This window comes from Betta splendens, chromosome 1, assembly GCF_900634795.4.
Source record: "Betta splendens chromosome 1, fBetSpl5.4, whole genome shotgun sequence".
In the NCBI taxonomy this organism is placed as follows: Eukaryota; Metazoa; Chordata; class Actinopteri; order Anabantiformes; family Osphronemidae; genus Betta; species Betta splendens.
In genome coordinates this window covers 10,163,668-10,177,925 of record NC_040881.3, presented here as the reverse complement: position 1 = coordinate 10,177,925, position 14,258 = coordinate 10,163,668, and the positions used below count along the sequence as shown (strand labels likewise).

The following is a 14,258-nucleotide window of genomic DNA, read 5'->3' as shown; positions in this document are numbered from 1 at the left end:
AGAGAGAGAGAGAGAGAGAGAGAGAGAGACAGCAGCTCCTCACTGTGACTTGTGTACTAGTAGGACCAATGTCTGCGCTGTCATTGTGACAGTATTGATCCGCAGATAAGTGCCAGGCAGCTCCAGGCCGTAATCTGAAATCACGTAATTACTCGTATATATTAGTGCACTTTACAAACGGCGTACGAAGCAGTTTCAGTTGCAGGGCGTTTTATAATCAAGTGTTTATAGATGCGTTATTGATCTTATGTTCACTTGCTTGACCACGTCTGTGCGTTGAATAGTTCCGATGACATCAGAAGAAAACCACCCCCCCTCCACACACACACACACACACACACACACACACACACACACACACACACACACACACACACACACACACACACACACACACACACACACACACACACACACACACACACACACACACACACACACACAGACACACACACACACACACACACACACACACTGGAATAAACCAGAGACTTGGCTCCTATTTTATACACAAATTACATCAGATTAACTTTAAACAAACATCTCAGCAAAGTTTGGGTTTGGCTAGAAATCTCTGACAGTGAAGCTAAACAGTGGAGAGCTGAGTGAAGGGCCTCGCTTTGTGTGTACACTACCTGCAGCGTTACAGCCCTTAGCGGCGTTTGAAGGCGACGCACAGAGGTGAGCGTGATGGAGAGGTGTCACAACACAAAGTGCACGGCGGCGCCCCGTGCGCGGCGACCTGTCGGAGCTGACCCCCGTCCACCACAAGATTAAAACCACCTGGCAGATTTATGGGGCGGCTGATCACTGTGCATTTGTCAGCCTGCTAAAGGAGGCGTGTGTGTGTGTGTGTGTGTGTGTGTGTGTGTGTGTGTGTGTGTGCGCTCTACCCTGGATGAGTTCAGGTTGATGTGACCGTGAAAAGATGAAAAGACAGAAATGACAGCCTGCTGAAGATCAAATCTCCCATCAACCACCTGGCACGTCAGCGACAAAGGATGTTTACAGCTCTGCTGCAAGGCTTTCCCCGACACCAGACCCACAGCTCTGACATGATGCATCACACCTGCACCGCTTCATGCTGCACTATACGCGCATTAGAAAACATCATCACATCGTCACATTAGCACCTGTGAGGACCGGGGGAATTTCAACCTATTACATAGTTTGAGGTCGTGAGTCCAAGTTTCTTCTCCTCTGTGCGTATGAAGATCATTCAAATTCACTTCACTTTGTCTCACAAAAACAGGATCTGCTTAAAACCCCTGAACGCGTCTGACAGCTCCAATCCGAGCTTGATGTACTGGGCAGCCGGCGAAGGAGGTTAACATTCCGCGCTTTGCTTCATCAGGCGCCTCCCTCGCAACATTTTTCTCTATCTTTATAAAATCAATAAAGTTCACATTCACTGGGCCTTCCTCCGGAATTTAATTAAGACTTCAAAGAAACCCGTGAGCTTTATTTCGCAGCGCCGACAACTCTTTGTCCATTTATCTGTGGAAACAATGTGATTTATTTACAAAGTGTTGTACAGTTACCAATTATGAGCTGACTTATGAGTTGGTGTTGATTTATGCGCTGGCTGATATTTCAGAGTAGATCACTAATACCCTTCATAACGCGCTTCAATGATTTTCCCTTTATGTGTGTTTTTATGACCTTATTGCTGGCTTCAGAACAACTGGTCCTCGGGGGCCCATCGCTCCTGAAGGCCACGGTCAGCGTGGCTCCGGAATGTTTAGTCGCAAACACGTTTTCATCGCACATGACGCACGCCGTCATTCCATTCACTTGTATTGACAAGTGATTACGCTAATTGCTGATAACGAGGACACTAAACTATGCAGCCTCCGCGAATTGACATTTCAGCTAAACCATAAATCAAACGTGTGATTGTTATAAGCCACGAGCCTCGAAGAACACAATTAACTGGGAAACCGTTTCAATCCCTTCCTCAACCGGCATAATTCATTCAACCTGTGATGTGAATATTAAGCTGTAATTGTTGGAAAAGAGTCAAATTAGTAGGCAGGAGTGGGTCTGTGACTGGTGCAGGGTGTGGACCGGCGTGCTGGAAAATGACTTCCACTGGTGGGTGCTATCTGTGTGGAGGATCACACAGTTTAACAAATGGTTTAAATTAAATGTCATTTGAATCGCTATCTTGTCTGCACGCTGTTTGTACAAGTCGCCGTCTAAGCCCTCAGATTTATACGTCTGCGTTACACCCACAGTGAACTTATGATCTACCTAATATGCATTTCCACGTCTCGCGTGACAAAGACTGTGAAATATAAACCTAATAATCATTTTCCAGACTGCACCGCATTGAACCCCTTCCCAAAGCGCGTGAGCACAAAAGGCTGTTCACGTGCAACAAAGGAGGAAAGTTCTTAGAATGGAGTAATACTGCGCCTCCACCACACGGGGTCAGTGTTTGATACGGGGCTCCCTTAAACACAGATTGCGGGACTTTGACATTTTGAGTCCTTCACGCTAATCTTTGCTGCAGTTAACACCTCTGAAGCGTTTTTCTGATAAGTCTAAGTCCAAATTGCCCCATGCATTTTAAAACTTTTCTCAAAGCGGTGAATCAGTTGAGAAAATTCCCCTTTCAAAGATTAAGTTGATGGGTGTCCTACATTTCAGTGAATGAAATGAATTCTGGTGTCAGCCAGGTAAAAACGGCAACGGCAACGCGTCAGTGTGTCATTCTGCCAAAGAGGAGGATTCTTCGCTCTCACGGCGGCGCGTGAGAGAGCGCTTCGCAAACGAAGCCTCGCGGTTTGTCCTTGACCTTGGAACGAACACGTGACACAACAGTTTCCTCTCACTCATTTGTTCTGGAGCTTGTGGCTTCACGGCACCGTTCTTCCTCAGCAGAACTTGGCTCAATTAGTACAAAATAAACAGCTCTGGGCAAAACCTGCTGAACCAGAGCTCCGAGCTATAATTAAAGGCTTCTTATTGGTTCATGAAGAGTCTTAACTATTATTAAACCGTTAATTTAAACGCTTTATAGGGGAACAGAGATACAATAATATATATATATATATATACATATATACAGTAAAATTAGAGATTATCAATACTTTTTATACCTCCAGTGCAAAGATGTACTGGACAGAAACTAATTTGCCTTTTGTTTCCCAACACTTGTTTTTCTCACAGTTGCTGTGAGAGATTTCCCTCCTAAAAGGTTCACAGACAAACGCGTGTTTGAAGTTTTTAATGTCAAAGTCAAACTTTTACATGATTCATCCTCATACCATTCGTCGGCGGCTCCTCTTCCTCCTCGTCATAGCAAATGCAATTAGTTCATTATGTAAATACAGGAGGGGAGTGGCCAAAAAGAAAACAGAGCTGGCCCCATAAGAAAGCGGAACAAAGAAGAGGAAAATAAAAATAACATCTTTTTTTTCCCTCATTTTTTTTTTTTGAGTGCAGATTTGAAGTTAAGCATGCCATCGTCTGTTATGGATTCCAGTTTCCTGTTCTACGTAGCGGTTTTATCTGTACATGGCTATAAGGATAAGAGCTTAAAGGGGGAGATGACAGGAACATGATGTCTGCGGAAGTGTCCGCTTTAAAAAATGTCCCAAACATCGGCTGATTGACTCCCAGACGTCACGCTCCCTCTCTGTCCGTCTCCCCTCGTTGTTTTGCAGTAGACTGAAACATATTCATCTTTAAACGTGCACAGTATAAAAAAGATACACTTCCACACAGATTCATGCACAGTTAAGTTCCCTTAAATCTGGTTGGAGGGGAGGGTGGGGGAGGCGGTGGGGGGGGGGCGGGGCGTTGAAAGGTGCTTTAATGAAACTACCATAAAACAGCAGTTTGGAGTGAAGTCCGTCGCTGGGCTGCGTCCAGAGTCTCTTTAACAAACGGGTTAGTTGGTTCCACAACCTCCCCGGCGTCCAAGGGATCCAGAGACTCGTCCCCTCGCGTCTCATTGGTCCCTTACCAGTGTCAGCATCTCCACAGTCCGCTGCTAAGCAAGCTCAGTAAACAGCCGTGTTCTAGGGGGCGTGGGGGTAATGAAGGCATCGGGAGTGGGTGCATCAGAGGCCCGGGACAATAAAGGGGTGGGTTTGCAGAGTTGTAACGTTAGGGTGGTGCAAGCGCACAAAGTGGAGTCACGCACACACATCTCTCAGCTGTTAATGCTAAAACACGCCACCAGGTGAAGGCCCAGTCAAGAAGCCACACGTGGTGACGCACCTGTCTTACCTGAGAGCTCTGAGCTGTACTGGGTGCTAAGAACTGAAGTGCAGCACGTCGTTAACAAGCGTGCGCCTTTCGCCTCCTCTGATCCAAAACAGCCCGAAAAAAAAATAAAATAAAGACGCACGCTTACTGGCATTTTCCAGCAGTGTTACTTTGGCCTATCCAGACATTAATGAGATCAGTGCAGATCAAGGGAGGAGAAGAGAGGAGAAAGGAAACTCATTAAGACCACAGGGACGACCTAACCCTATTATCCCTATCACACCACTGAACCACACACTGATGATGGGAATTAAGATGTGCTGGCCTGGATCCACACCCACTCCCCGGCCCAGCGGAGCCGCGTGGGGGCTGCTGGGAAGGACGAACGTGAAGGAGCCCGTCATCCGCGAGGTCCCGCGCGCACGGCAGCACGGGTCGGCGCCGCGCGGGCGAAGCGGGTCGCGGCCGAACTCCGCACTGCGTTCCTGTCTTTCGCGGCCTGCGAAACAGCTTTGTGACGACTCGGGGCCACGGAGATGCAGAGAGAGGCCCAAGGTTAGCACAAAGAAGGAGCGGCTTAATCCACTAATGCTAACTCCCTCGCTGCCGTCATTATCTCCACTCCCCCATGAGCGCACACATTTAGTACAGATGTATCCAAATAGGCGTGGTATCCAAAAAAGGCATGTGGTTTAAAAAAGAGAGAAAAGAAGTTTGCATTATCTTTCTTTTTTCTTGTCTTTTTTTCCTTTACAGAAATGAGAGATTTCATTTTTTCTATGAATCCTACTTACAATATGCAGAATATCTCATATGTCCACATTGTCTATCAATACATACAGTGGATGTCGTTGAAATTCCCTTTAATAAAGCCCCACACGTCAGTCAGAGAGATGAGTAATTATTTAAATACGTTTCATGTTTAAATACTGGCTGCAGGGCAGCAGGCAAAATGCTACAGCTAGTTCAATGAGAGGCAATATGTTAAAATGATGATTAAGAGCACGTACACACTGCACATGAGCAGTGCACTGCGCACACCTTTACTATGAGTGTGTCTTCCTACGTGTCATAAGCCTTAATAGGCTGTGTGTGTGTGCGCGCGCGCGTGTGTGTTCTGTATAAACGTTAATGCAGTTTATTATATACTATGTTACACAGCCACTGGATCATGTCATAAACTGTGGCCTGAAGCATGTTCACAATCGTAAATGCACCATATGAGTGTGTGTTTGCATGCTAAGGTGTGTGTGTGTGTGTGTGTGTGTGTGTGTGTGTGTGTGTGTGTGTGCGCATGAAGTATTTATGATACATGATCACTGTTAGGATACTGCAGGTGTGTAGTGAGCTCGGCACCCCAGCCGACTCCGAAGCGGAGAGCGATAACACTGTTTTATCAAATACACACACGATATATACATACAGACTGGGTGCGAAGGCAAAAGAAGAGACACACGTGTTCACACTGTGGCACTACTGACACTCCATGAGAACCTGGTGTCTGAATGATCACTTTTGAAGCCTGTAGAAAAAGTCTGTTCTTTTCACATTGTTGCAGTTTGTTCCGTCTCCTCTGTGTTTTTGGACCTGATTTTTTTTTTCCTGCTAAGTAGCTGTACAGCGCTCACACTGCCAGTCCCACTGGTTGAAATCCCCGCCTTGGTTTAGGATAGAGTTGATTGGGCAATAAAAGTTTGATTGGTTTAAATCAGATCCAAATGCCTCAATCAAAGACCCGTTAGTTCCTCTGAGCGACTTTGACTGGGTGCGACCTCACGCGTTTTATGAGCTGAGTCCGTAAAAGTTTTTATATGCACTGAGGCGTTTATAGCGTTATAGCATTTACAAAGTCTCCGTTGTCTCTATCGTCCTCACACAGGCCCCTCGGAGTCCGAGGGCCAGACATGCGTAGGGTTCAGGTAAAAAGAAGCAGATGAAGACGTTCCCTCCAGGACCACGGCCTTTCACTAACAGTTAAAAAAAGAGACGTTCTTAGAAAGTACTTATGGCCAAAGCTCTTCAAAGAGATGATTTATAACTCGTGTAAGTTTAAGTGCTTATAAATATTAGTCAGAATCCAAAAGTTTCGCTCGGACAGCTTCACATCTTCACAGGTTCAAAAGCGCCTCCAAACCGACGACGTGCCGTCACAGGTAGACCTCGCGGCGCGACAGCGTGAGGCAGGACGCCGTCTTGTAGTCGCCCCCCGTCCGCGTCAGCGGTATGACCTCGGGCGGGTTCTGCCCGTCGCCGCCCTCCTCCTCCGGCTGGCGCCGCCCGAACCCGGCGCTGCTGAAGGTGTCGTAGGACGCCGACGTCATCTTGCGGTTGAGCAGGTTGCGGTTGTGGTCGCCCACGTTGCGGTTGCGGTCGCCGCCGCCGCCGCCGCCCAGCGTGCCCAGCGGGTCCCCGTTGACCAGGGGCAGGCGCTGGGCCTCGCCGCCGACGACCGCCGCCGGCTCCGAGCTGCCGCCGCTGCCGGCGCTCTCGCTGTCGCTCTCGTTCCCGCGGAGGTTGTTGTTGTCGTCGCCCGGCGCGAAGGTGGAGAGCCGCGGGGGCTCGCTGCCGTGGCGCTGGCGCTGGCGAGGGGAGGGGCGCACGGGCATCCAGCAGGTGTCGGAGTGGCCGAACTCGTCGCACTCCCGGGTGCATTTGCCCGTCAGCGCCACGTCTGGCAGCTGCCTGGCATCTGGAGGCGGAGACGGAGACAAGAAGAGCAGAAAAAAAGCCCGTTTAACCTTTGCGGATGCTGTAATTGTACAGTTTGACCCAGGTGCAGACAGTCAAATGTAAAAAAAAAAAAAAAGGTGGCGAGCTCAGGAATAATGTTGAGCAGCTGAGTTCAACGCCGGGTGAGAGAGAGAAAAATGCTGCTAGTGCATAATTAACGCGGCTGAATTTAAAGGATGCTTAAACATTAAGCGCACGTTGAGAGCAGACGTCGAGCTAAACAACAAATTAAGGCCTCGGAAAAGATAGCGATCAACGTTTTTCACGTCTGATCTGAGCTTCATGTGCAAGAAATATATCAAGTTCCATATGCGCCTTATTATGTCCCATGAGAGTGGGTTTGAAAGGTTAGTGAGGCCTCAAGAGGACGGTTTTACCTAAGTAAACCAGCCATTTGTGAATCGATGCGGACATCGCCTCGAATAGAGACAGGAGTTATAATGAGCATAAACGAGGTAAATTGCTTTTTCTGCCAATTACAGGAGCTGCGCAGGGTGTGATCTCGCCTTTGTCTGTCTCTGGCAGGGTAAAATCCACTCACACATCTAAAGAGCAGCCGAAAAACAACGGCGTCACTCGCGTTCGGGCTCCTGAATTCTGCTCGACTTAAACACTGGAAATTGAAGCGTATTCTGCAGACTGCCTCCAGTTTTGTTGTCTGCGTGCGTCAACAGCAGTAATTCATGTGAAACCAAACGGGCACATAATTATACAGTATAATTATAGCTAACACAATGAATCCTCTGTTCAATTCCTCTCTCCACCTGACCGTGACAAAAAACTTATTAAACTCCGCAAAATCCTCCAGATTTCACACGTCGGTGGAAAAGCGGCATTTAACCGAAAACACGTTTACAGTCCCAGAAGTGCAGCCAGTCACCAAGGACGACGTGACCTTGATGTGTTGTCACCGCTCCACACACACAGAGGAAGGAGGGCAATGGAACAGAATGAAATAAAATCAAAACCCTTTTTCCTTCACTCTCCATCCTTGACAAAGATCCCGGAGAAAAAGGTAAAAGCACAATTTAGTTGTTGAAAGGGAAGATTTCGCTGCCACTACATGCAGTATAGACACACACACACACACACACACACACACACACACACACACACACACACACACACACACACACACACACACACACACACACAAAGCAACCGCTTCATTCAACATTCCCATCGTGTCAGGACAAAAAAGACTCGTGGGACCTTGCTGCAAGTCAGTGTTTCAGTGTGTGTGTGTGTGTGTGTGTGTGTGTGTGTGTGTGTGTGCGTGCGTGCGCGTTTGAGTCAAAACACGCCGAAGGCCTTGACACCGCATTGGATGTTGAACGCGGCCTTGAGAGACAAAATATTAGGTCAATACATGCAGATTGCTCGGCGGCGTGAGCTGAGCGGCGGCTGCTTGCTGTTTGCGGCTCTGACCGTTCTCCACGTGCTCCTCCTCCCCCACGCTGCCCTCCGGTGTGGTCCGCTCGTAGCCTTCCTCGGGCAGCGGCAGGGCCCCGAGCCGCGGCCCCGACGAACTCTTGCTGCTCGGCGTCTCCGAGTCCTCCAGGCCGCTGTCATAACAACCGGCGTCTTGTGGCTGGCTGACTACGGAGAAGGTCACCCGGCGAAGGGTCCCCTGCAGACAACAAACACACACACACACACACACACACAGTATGGGATTAATCGTCCAGGATTCCTAATCTGAGATTCCACATCTGCGGATTAGGGGGGCGGGCGGGGGTCTGCAAAGACATATTGAGATTATCAGACCGTGTTCTCCGTGATTATGGGCTTAGTTGCTACAATGCAGGGTAATCGTTATCAACCAATCACGGTGCTCTAAAAGGCTTTCAGTTGCCTTTTAATCCCAGTTTAGATTAATGCTGCTGGACAAGACTGGTGTTTACGAACCTCTGGCCGTCCCAGAGACATGCAGTTTTCATCTGGAACTGCTTAGCAGCAGCTGCTCGATGTCAAGTCCCCTCTGTGTTGTATGGAAAGAAATTGGGAATGCTAATAGAGAGGGTTGGTGAATTCCTGTATCATCAAGTCGTTTATCTGAAGCCTGTCGGGACCAGTTATGGGCACAGATATGAGCCCGCTAAAAAAATGTGCATTGATCGGCAGCTGCAGCAACAGTAACACAAAACATCATCATCACCTGTGTGAGGTGTGCTACAATGGTGCTATGACCAGGTTTAAAGGTTTTTAAAACCCACAGACAACAGGAAAAAGTTGGATTAGTTGGTTTTGGCGTTTTCATTGGGTTTGTTGACATTAGCAAAATTATGGATTACAGAATATCGTTAGGCTCCTTCTTCGCTTTTTTTTCCACTCGAGGATGGAAATTGCTGTTATTTCCCACCGTGTGGAAGTTAAATGGGGATGTCAATAACAACAAACAACCCAAAAGAAACCCACAGGTACGTCTTGTTTTGTCTTCAAATGCCACGACTCCGATTGTGAAGACAAACCAGTGGTTCGTCCACCAAACAAATCTCCCAGTGCCGCAGCGAAAGTGGTTTTTACATCATCCACTGAAACAGCACAACACACACCAGGAAGGCAGCGGAATAAATGAAGCCGAGTTAACTTGTTTTCTCCCGCGCTTCTTAACAATCTTCGGATGAAAGCGGGACAATGGAGTGGAACAAAGGCGGCGCCGGCGACGAGCGCGCGCGACACTAGGAGGAAGAAAGGCGATATTAAAGTCTAATGGAACAGGAGCAGTTCTTGGGATCTCGGCGGCTTCATCTCCGCTCTCCACAGAGGCAGCGGTGTATTTATAGAGCGTTAGCGTCGATGAAGAGGCCCGGCCTCCTCTTCACTCAGTCAGACTGGAGGCACGGGGGGGGGGGGTATGAACAGTCACACAGGTGTGGGCGGGCGCTAGTTGGTTTTCTAACCCGCGCAACGTAAAAAAGGAGTTGATTGTGTGATCTCACCATAATAAGTCAGATGTTACAGAGATCAGTGGTGTCGACATCACAAATGACTCGTTTCATTTCTTGGCTGTCACAACAGCTTTGCTGCGATCATAGTAGTAATCGTAACTCAACTTCCCGGTAAAAATAGTCCCCGTGATCACAGGACAATGACGACGTCAAGCGATAATTGATTGTGATAAGCAGGCGACGTTTAAAAAAAGAAAAACGCTACACAATATTCCACTCTTTTGTACAGGAAAGCAACATAAGGTTTTAGACAAAGCTAAAAAATACATGACAACATCTCTCAGGACACGCTGCAGCATCCACACGTCCAACGATGTATGAACCCTTCATTCCACCGTCCTTGGACGTGTGTGTGTGTGTGGTGTTCTACACCTCACCACACTGTGTTAAAGCCAGACCCGTCACACAAACGGGCTCTTCTCACTTGTCACCGCCGCTTCCCGTCACATTTAGCGGGCGAAGAGGGCGAGCGGGAGGCGGGAGCCGGCCTTCGGGGGCGCGGAGGAGCCGGCGATGAAGGCTAATGAGCGCGCGCTAAGACAGGACAACGCTAACGCCGCGCTGCTACGCGGGATGCTGTTCCAGCGCTCGCTAGCTGGTTTCTCACCGTGACGGCCTGATCATTTTGGCTAATTAGGCTCCCGGGGAGGCGACTGCAACTGTTCTGCAAGTTTGCGGCGATGAATCTAGGAATTCCATTACAATACCTTTACGGATGAGGGTGAAGCGTGAACGTGTGGACAGAAAGTCCACCTGATTCCCACCATCACTGCTAATGCCTCAAGAACATCTGATGGACATGCTATTAGTGATCTCTGCATCAATCAGGTGCTCCTCAGATGTAATTGTCTCACACCGTCTCAACCTACAGCCACGTACAAATCCAGCCTGCTCCGCAGGATGCCACTTGATTGACAGACACAAGCTGATTCACCGCCATCGCAGGCCCTGAGCCGTGCGTGCGTGCGTTAGCACAGAATTCATCTGCTCGGCAGTGATTCCATCTAATTCAATTTCCCTCCAACCCTCTTTCTGGCCGGAGCTGCCCCCCATTCACTCCTTCGTGATAATTTCATTTTCCCTTTCTCTCCTCCATCCTTCCTTTCTGCGGCTGATCCGACAGTCGAGCCTGTGGCTCTCTCTCTCCTCCCTCTCTCTCTCCTCCTTCTCCCTCCCCTCTCTCTCCTCCTTCCCTCTCCCTCTCTCCTTCCTCTCTCTCTCTCTCTCTCTCTCCTCCCTCTCTCCTCCTCTCTCCTCCTTCCCTCTCTCCTCCCTCTCTCTCTCCTCCCTCTCTCCTCACTCTCTCTCCTCCTTCCCTCTCTCTCTCCTCCCTCTCTCCTCCTCTCTCTCTCCTTCCCTCTCTCCCCTCTCTCTCTCCTCCCTCTCTCTCTCCTCCCTCTCTCCTCTTTCCCTCTCTCCTCCCTCTCTCTCCTCCTTCCCTCTCTCCCCTCTCTCTCTCTCTCTCTCTCCTCCCTCTCTCCTCCCTCTCTCTCTCCTCCCGTCTCCTCTTCGCCAGTCGGCTTCGCGACGTGCCGATCAATGCTGCGTCCTTGACCTCGTTATGAGTTCCTCTCATCTCCCCAAAGCAGGCTTTATTGACCCATAACTCCTCCACTCTGCCTAACCCCTTTTCACCTCCTCCTTTCTCGTTGTCTCTCATCTCCACCTCTGCGCCGCTCACCCATTGACAAACCGCTCGTTTATTCATTTGCCAAATCCCAAATTTAGGCGCCTCGGAGTGGTTAATTCTCCTGACTGTGCAGCCTCCTCCGTCTGCCCCCCTTCGCTGCTACTTCGTATTTTGGCTTGTTTGTCCTTGATTTTATATCCTAACATTTCTCTGTCAGTTCAGTTATTTCTAACCTTTCACACCCACTTTCAATTTGCCCATGTTTATTGCTTCTGCGCTTCATCCGCTTGCACCTTTCTCTACTCTGGTCTGCTCTCCGTACTACTTCCCGTTCTACAACTCGCGGAGCAGACAGCGTGTTTATGTGTGCGCATGCTTTCTGTAATTTGGCTTAGCAACCGCAATAAAGACTAATTACTAAGTATTCCAAATACCCACTGAATGTTGACACGCACTCAAACATGAAAGCAGACACACACTCATGGATGAATTGGCAAACGTCCAGCGTGGCCTATGAATTCATGCCTGATGGAATATTAATTGAGTTTGACGGAGGACATAAAAAACCTTCCCCTTAATCTGACACGGGCCATTAGAGTTCAGCACTGACATGGGAGCTTCAGTCGTCAGCCCGGTCGAGGTAAGCGTGTTGGTGTGTACAGGACACGCGCGTGCAACGCGAGCGTATTGTGCAAACGCGAGCATCCTGCTACAGAATGGGAGGCATTGTGAAGATATTTATGGCATTTCAGTGCGAATCAAACAGGAGGCATGATAAGACTGAACTCAGAATAAACTTAACCACTCGAATCCTGCAGCTCTGAGGAACCCGCCGAAAAGGAACGCGTTCCTAATATAGCTTTCATTTCAGGGCAAGAGTGTGTAGAGTGAGACTTCACACCTCCGTGTTTGTGTTCCATGCCTGTGTGAGACTTTCAAAGGCTGCAAGATGTGTTTTGTCAGCCTCTGAGATTACACGTGTATGTGTGTGTGCTGTACGTGCGCGCTGCGAGCGCCGTGCGCGCACAGGTTGGCTCAGTCATCAAGGTAATTAGTGTGTAAACCTCCTCGCTGTCGGTTCAAAGAGAATTAACGAGCTCTGGTTAATTAACAGTCTCCCTCTCTTCTCGTTACATGTGTCTGCAGATTCAACACACGTGCGGGTACGCGCGGCATCTGCACACTGGACTGTTTGTGCGCGTGCGATCGCACTTGGGAGCGAGCGTGTTTGTGTTTGTCTCTGCTGCGCTCTCGTCTGCATAATGAAGTGACGGGATGTGGCTTATGCATAAACCAAAACTACAAATATGGTTGTAGGACTGGAGCCACATTTCCCCTTGGCTCTGGGCTCACATCATTTATGTCTGACATGCCACCACGCAATGGCTCACTTTACTCTGTTATTAGATTATTATTCTTATCCTCATGTTCTTCAGATCCTCGTTCAGACTAGAGGATACTTCATATATTCTCGCACCCACTCACTAAACCCCAGGTCACATGGGCACGCTAGGAGAGATGAGGTCATAAATAATCCACACCTGACCAGACCACACAGCCCTCATGCATATTCTGTTTTAGTTACTCAACAACATATGAATTATTGTAATGATTTTTGCAGCAAAATATAATTGAAGTTTGACTAATATCCAGTGACTTGACAGAGTCAACACAGAGGACGTTCAATAATTACGTTTGGCCAAAGCAGATTTTAATTACATAGAAAAATCTGTTTCTTGCCTTTTAGCTTCAGTTCATTAAAAAACAGGCTTTTGGCAGATGAAATTTATGTTTTAATCACTTGATGGCATTTTATAATATTTCACTATTTTGCTTTTCACGACGCTGTTAGTCCATGGAAAGAAAACAGACTTTAATTTGTGACGGCTGGTCGGGTTTTTGGGTTGAACCGGCTAAAAGTCAGACAGTTGTCTGAGTCAAAATGTCAATCGGGCCGACACCTGCCATCCCATTCGTTATCGCTCCGTCCAGACACCTCGAGGCTGAAGCTTTGCATGTTAATTTCCCTGCCAGTTGTTCTTGACGAGAGACTTTGGCGTTGAATGTGTGATGCGTCATGGCAACCGTACATTATGATACTTCCAAATGCGACTATTGTTATGTGAGCAATGAAACTGTCTGACCTTCCACAGATACTAAACGTCATGATTTACGGGGTCTCTACGCAACGCGTCTGGCGATAATTCATGTGCTTTACATGATATTGATGAAGTTTTTAGCAAATGACCTTACACTCAATGTAAGATCAGCATCACAGAAGAAATTATATGTCATCTCAATATGTCACCTCTCCGAACACGATGACTTATTTACAACTCTACGTGAAGCCGATTGATAAAATGTCAGGCTTCTGCATATCGCAGCTGTGCAGGATGTAAGGTGATATTGCACTATCCTGCTGTGGCACACAGTGAAAGCTAATATGCTTGTGTTGACACCACATGGGTAGAGTCCAGGCTTCATATCTGGAATGCTGATCAGTCAGAAATGACCTTTGCTTCTGCTCTCTTGTTTTGCCTCACTTTAAAAACTTGTGTTGTGCTCAAACAGCGAGCGCCGGGAGGACCGGTCCAAATCAATCACCGGGAGTTTTGGGTGCTAAACAGCCTCCCTTTTGTAATGATGGAGCCGATTTCAAACCTGACAGCTGTCACTTCAGTAAACAGTCATGTACAGATGCTTTGTGTTGACACACACACAACACAAAC

The 14,258-nt window shown here is 48.2% G+C and overlaps 1 protein-coding gene across 1 annotated transcript in view; it reads right to left on the bottom strand.

Moving 5' to 3' along the window:
• Nucleotides 1–3,217: 3,217 nt before the first annotated feature.
• The window catches only part of pcdh7a (protocadherin 7a), a 43,912-nt gene continuing 32,871 nt past the window's right edge, over nt 3,218–14,258 (bottom strand). Inside the window, exons 4-5 of the mRNA XM_029163166.3 lie at nt 8,377–8,578; nt 3,218–6,907 (exon numbers count right to left, since the gene is read on the bottom strand). Coding sequence (XP_029018999.1) covers nt 6,366–6,907; nt 8,377–8,578 — 744 coding nt within the window. The 3' untranslated portion in view covers nt 3,218–6,365. The remainder of the gene's footprint in view (nt 6,908–8,376; nt 8,579–14,258) is intronic.